The 6,128-nt window shown below is 39.5% G+C and overlaps 1 protein-coding gene across 1 annotated transcript; it reads right to left on the reverse strand.

The window, feature by feature from the left end:
* Nucleotides 1-403: 403 nt before the first annotated feature.
* gadd45gip1 (growth arrest and DNA-damage-inducible, gamma interacting protein 1) lies at nt 404-5,311 on the reverse strand. Its single transcript, XM_038297815.1, has 2 exons — nt 4,879-5,311; nt 404-785 (listed from the first exon to the last, which is right to left on the reverse strand). Exons 1-2 carry the CDS (start codon nt 5,277-5,279, stop codon nt 503-505), a joined length of 684 nt encoding a protein of 227 aa, XP_038153743.1. The 5' UTR covers nt 5,280-5,311; the 3' UTR covers nt 404-502.
* Nucleotides 5,312-6,128: the final 817 nt, after the last annotated feature.

A 6,128-nucleotide genomic window follows, 5' to 3' on the forward strand; every position in this document is an offset into this window, starting at 1 on the left:
GTTTTGGGAGTAATCAGTAAGTCAGACTGGAAGATTGTTGCTACCCCTCCTCCTCGCCCAGAACTTCTGGGTATGTGAAAATTTAAATAGCTTGAAGGAGTTGCCTCATTTATGCTCACATAATTCCTTGAGTTACCTTGTGTGTTTTTCTTCATTTAAAAGGATTTCAAAGAAACTGTTGGTTTTTCCAAGTATTTATTTAATTCAAAAGTCTGTCAGAAGAAGAATATGGTGAAAATATCTGAAGAAAAAAAAAAAGACAAAAAATTATTTTCCAGGGTTAATGGAAAAGTCTGTGTTATTAAATTCAGCCTGATGTCAGCTAATAGAACTCCTACAGTCTGATCCTCAGGGTCATAAAGTCCAGTTTGCAGAACAATAAATACAATTAGAGCAACAGCACCACATGTTGACAGTTTATTGCATAAGTGCATGTTGTAATTTTTTAACATCTGCTGTGGAAACGCGGCGCCGCGTTGCTCAGGAATATCCGAGTCCATGACTATGACTGGCCAGCAGGGGGAGCTGCTCCCTGCTCCTCCTTCAGCCTGCGCTTCAGCAGTTTCCTCTTCTTCTTCTCCTCCTTCTCTATCTCTGCCACCATCTCCAGGAACTTGGGGCTGCGGGGGTCCACGTTGTAACCGAAGCGCTCCCGCGCCTCGGCCAGCAGCTTCGCTTTTCGAGCCTTTTCCTCCTTCAGCTTCTGTTTGGTCTCGCGCTTTTCTCGCCGCCAGTCTTCGATCATCTTGGGCATCTTGGACATGTTAGCCGCTATGAGCTTTTCTCTGTGGAAAAAAGAAAACAGTTGGTGGTGCTCAGTAAAAGTGGAATTTAGGAACAGTTTTCTACTATTTTCGATCACAACAAGGATACCATCTGATTAAATTACATTAGATTTTCCTCTGAATGACAACTTTGTGTAACAGCCACCTCATTTTGAAGGAATTCCCTATTTTGCATTTCCAAATGGAAAAGCAAATAACTTAGAAACTGTAAGCCAAATTTACATGTGATTTGAAAGCTAACAACTTTTAGTTTCTGAATATAAAAATGGGGTGAGTAAAACACAGCCCAAGCTGCATCAGTTCAAACATGACTGAAAGTGTTTTTTTATTCTCGAACATAATAGGTATTTTTTGAACAGCGGTAATAAAGAAATGCTTGAGATAAAGGCAGGTCTCACTTTATTACATTTGTTTCACATCATGTCAACCACAAATGCGAAAAAATCTCTAGCCACAGCAGTTCCAGAGCTGTTGGGCTTTGAACTGTTGGTGTCACCAGGGTCTCCAAATTGTACCAAATTATTTTTGCTAGACAATTTGACCCATAGAATAACACTGAAGCATTTTCATGGCCACAACAGATTTATGAAGCAAGTATTTTCCACTCTGTTACATTTTGTTATATACACTGATATTATGCCTGTGAGGCATAATATCGCTCCACTCGGTGTGTCACTGGCTGACAGGCAAGGAGCGCTTATGAGACTTCAGCGAATGTCCCAGACTCAAATCGCATCATACTAAGATAAGGACACTTTTGTGTTGTAGGTAAGAAAATGATGTAAAGTACCGTGCCAAACATCGCGGGCTAACAACAGAGGAATTAAGCAGTGTTGGGAAAGTTCTCTTTCTACGTGAACTAGTTCAAAGTTCAGTTCACACATTTTAAAATGAACTAGTTCATAGTTCTTTTTTTTTCATATATTGCTCAATTACTCCATAGCCTCCTGTAGAACCACAGACAGTAATTATTTTATCAGTTGTAACACTGAAACTGAGCGTCAGATTTCATCTTCATATCCAGTTTTGAATCCTTATCCAACCAGGGTTTACATTAGCATTGAGGGGACAGCATTTCCCCATTGTTGCTTTAACGCTTTGTTGCTGTCCATTCACTTCACACTAGTAGCAGCTGCAGCTTTCACCCCTACAGTATACAGTATTCTCAAAAACATCAGGAAAAATGTGCTGCTTGAATGGTCTTTTTTATGAGTAATTATTAAAAGAAAAACAGGAACGTAGTCTTTAAGGTGCAAATGTTTTTTTTAATTTTAATAATTTTTTCAATTTGAAATTTCATTTCAGTACATACTAAAAAGGAATACTGGAATCCTGGAAAATTATACCAGGCAGGTTTAACAAACAAGTTCCATGAATAGTAAAATCCTCAAGAACATTTTACTAACACAAACTGAGGGACCAGGCTGAGGTAGGAATTTAAGGTTACTGAAGTGCGGATTTTTTTACTGAAAGCCGGCGGGCAAAGTTTGCAGAGAAATGTAAGATTGTTGCCATCATCCTCACCAACCACCTGGTCATAAAACTGTTTTAAGTGATCATACTGCTGCTTTGTCGCCTCCACGCTGCCGTGGCTTCCACGCTGCGTTTTGTTTTGATGACGCACGCGGCTGTAGGCCACGACGCTGGTAGCTGGTGTTGCCAGATTGTGTGTTTTTCCCGCTACATATTAAGGCCTGTTTACGGTGTGATTTAGCCGGGGTTTCGCCTGGAGGACTCTATAGAAATCTGGCAACCTATTGAACAGAGCTGCACTGAGAGAGCGTGCCGTTCACAGACACCAGAATGAACGAGTTCACAATAACGTTCATCAGGCAAGAATGCAGTACGTTCAGTTCACGTTCGCCCAAAATATGAACGAGTTCATGAACTTTCGTTCAATGAACGCGTTCAGGCACAACACTGGAAATAAGTATTAGGCAGCAAATATTAGAAAGATGCTAAGCATTAGCTATGACCAATTAACTTTTCTGACATCAAAAACCGGATGTTAAGTGGTGAATTTCTCATCATGGAATGTTTTTATTACAAATATGCTGGATTACTTTTAATCAGTGGACGAAGGGAGTATAAACAATTGAAGATTGGATTTATAAAACCGCTTCTGGACGCCTTCAAAGGTATGTAGCTGTGGCATCTTAGTCATGTTTACATTTTGACATGCTGCTGCTAATTGTGCTTTGGTGCTCGCTGTGTCCATAAAATGAACTAGGTGGCTAATTGTGGAGAATCTAAGCTTTCCAACGGTGTCTAACATGTCTATATTGGTAAACATTTTGTGTGTGTTCTAAGTTGTTAGTTGTAAACACTTTGAAACGGGTCGCTGGCGATCCGGTGGGTTTGGAGAGGTTAATAACTACTGAGTAATTAAGTGCCATCATAACTTCAGTTTATTTGTGGCCTCAATTAGCACATTTTATCTTAATGCATTTTACAGGTGATTCAACCAGCATCAAGTTTTTTTATTTAATGAGAAGCAGCTAATTGAAACGAAGTCATTGCCTTTGCAGGATTCTCTCTTCCTGGATAGGCATATATTGACAGTAGATATTTCCTTGCATTGTGTCGTTGACTCTGCAGCAATCCCTTTCAATGAGAATGCATGCAGATACAGTATAGAGGAAAAACTCCTTTTTAACAGGAAGAAATGCCAAGCAGGGCTGTACAGCAGTTTGCAGCACTGTTGCCTTGCAGCAAGAAGGTTCTGGGTTGCATTCCCGGCTGAAGATCTTTCTGCATGTTCTTCCTGTGCATGCATGAGTTCTCTCCGGGTACCCCTGCTTCCTCCCACAGTCCAAGTACATGACTGTTGTGTTAACTGTCGTCTCCTAACTGTCCTAGTGTGAGTATGTGTGCATGGTTGTGTGTTTCTGTTTTGGGTTTTTTTTTTGCCAGTTGTACAGGAAACATCATTAATCGACAACTTCCTGTTTAACTAGTGTCTCTTTATGATGTGACTTAAAGCCCACTTCTGGCCACAATAAAAAAAAAGAAAACATGCAATATAAGTGAGACAGATCAATATTGAACTTAATTCATGAAATGGCTTATGTTAAAAAAGCAAAGGGGATTGCTGCTTCCCGCTCTGGGTTCATTACTGAAGCAAACAGCAAATATTGATTCATCAGATTCTTAGCTTTACTAAAATCAAGAAAACGACTCTGTAATAATTTTCCTCTGAAAAATGGTTTCACTTTTTGCCATAAAGTTGCACTTTGGTGTTGGCTGCCCGGAGCCCCTCCTTCCATCTTGGCTGCCCCCTAGTGGCTTGTTTTCTTTCAACGATAACACAGTTCCTCTTAAACTGTCAAATGTCTTTGATGCTCTTTGTGAACATAAAATAATACTACAGAAACTGCATAATTATGAGTATGGAAGTACTCACCACCAATCAGCAACTTTGACATTTTACCCAATTTGATCCTGGTGTGTTAAAAGATTTCCATATTATTCAAACCCGAGCCGAAGTATAACTTCACATGATGCTCTACATTCCTCATTTTAGGGAAGAAAGGGCTTCTTGTAAGAATTCTCGTGATTTTAGGACTTTATTCTCATAATTTTATAACTATTCTGGTTGTGACTTTTTTCTTGTAATATAACGACTTTATTCTCGTAACCTTAAGACTCTATTCTCATAATATTATGACTTTATTCTCCTAATTTTGCGACTTCATTCTCGTAATTTTACGACTATTCTCATAATATTACAACTTTATTTTTGTAATGTTAATACTTTGTTCTCCTAATTTTATGACTTTGTTCTCTTAATTTTGAATATTGTCGTTGTAACTCTTTTGTCGTAATATAACGACTTTATTATCATAATCTTATGACTTTATTCTCGTAATTTTACGACTTTATTCCCGCAATGTTCAGACTTTATTTCCGTAATTTTGCAACTTTATTCTCGCAATGTTACGACTTTATTCTCTTAATGTTACGACATTTTATTCTCGAAATAGAGGAAAAACATCCCTAGCCTGGCCCTGGTCGTATATTCCAGCTATACTCCCATTTTAGATAGTAAAATGAGGAGTGATAGAAACTGATCCATCAGGACAGATTGACTTACTTTGCGCGCCTCCTCTCTGTTTCCTCCTTCTCCTTGGCCTCTATGTTCTTTAGCATCACCTCTAAAGGAGGGTTCCACTCCTTCTCCTCCTCTATCTTTTCCTGCAGCTCCTTCTCTGAAGGCCACAGAGACACGGGCTCGATGCCGGAGGCTGAGCCGTAGCGGCCGAACAGCTTCCTGTCATAGCGAGCCGTCTTCTGCCACTCCGGGGTCTTTTCGTTCTCCTTGTCGGGGATGTAGGGGTCCCGCAGGTTGAGCTTCAGCGGTTTGGGGTTATAACATCTAGTCTGTAGCATAACGCCATGATGACAGGCCACTGGAAGAACTGCTTTGGACAGAGAAATGCCTTTAAAAGTCCCACATAACGCTGCTGCCCTCTGCACCAGCATGGAGGCCGCCATGTTTGCTCTTCTTCTCTCTCCAGGCGGTTGTTTTCAGTTTATGGTGTTGTGTCGCCGCCTGCTGGGCTGGATCATAACTGCGCAAACGGCTTCTAATATAGTGGGGAAAAATCACCTTCTATCACATTAGGAAAAAAAATCTAACAACATCCTACAAATAAAAAACGTTTCTGTCATTTTCCGGGGCCGCTTTTTATTTAATGATAAGCATTCATCCCTCTTCCTGTTTTTTTATTTCTGCTAGTGTATTCAGGCCAGTGGTGGTTCTAGACCAAATATACCAGGGGGCCAGGAGGGGCCCAGCATGTTTTGATTCAGGAACAGAAAAACATGAAATAAAAAACAGGGGAAAGGATTCAAATATATTCAGATAGTGACATTTCTATTCAGTTAGGTTGAATTAAAATCCTTATTAGGTCAATATACATGAATAATTTAGGAATTTGACCTATTTTTGACTAAATATAAGTTAAAATGATGTTTTCTATAAAATCTGAATTTTAAAAACTGATAAATTCAGCTGTAAAAATTATATTATTTTTCTAAATTTAGCAGATGAAAACTGGGATCCTATCTCATTACCACTAAAGCTATCACCTTATTGTTTTAGAATAATTAGTCAAACAGAATTTGTAAAGAAAAAAATAAAATGGATCCAAAGGACCTATCAGTAACCATGTCTGTTCCTGTGCGTATCATCATTACAATTTCTTTGAGTATTATGTCTTCAGTACAGGGGCCATAACAGGGGCCAGGACATGATCTATAGGGACACTGGCCCCTATTGGCCCCTATCTGGAACTGCCTATGATTCAGGCCCCTATGAGCTGGTATCCAAATCAACTAGTC

Source organism: Cyprinodon tularosa, unplaced genomic scaffold, assembly GCF_016077235.1.
Source record: "Cyprinodon tularosa strain WSP-4 unplaced genomic scaffold, ASM1607723v1 ctg398, whole genome shotgun sequence".
In the NCBI taxonomy this organism is placed as follows: Eukaryota; Metazoa; Chordata; class Actinopteri; order Cyprinodontiformes; family Cyprinodontidae; genus Cyprinodon; species Cyprinodon tularosa.

Excerpts from the sequence above, each read along its gene's own strand:
- gadd45gip1 (XM_038297815.1), bottom strand. The coding sequence starts at position 5,279 with ATGGCGGCCTCCATGCTGGTGCAGAGGGCAGCAGCGTTATGTGGGACT. Across the intron at positions 786-4,878 it reads ACAGAGAGGAGGCGCGCAAA|AGAAAAGCTCATAGCGGCTA; the intron begins GTAAGTCAATCT and ends TTTTTTCCACAG.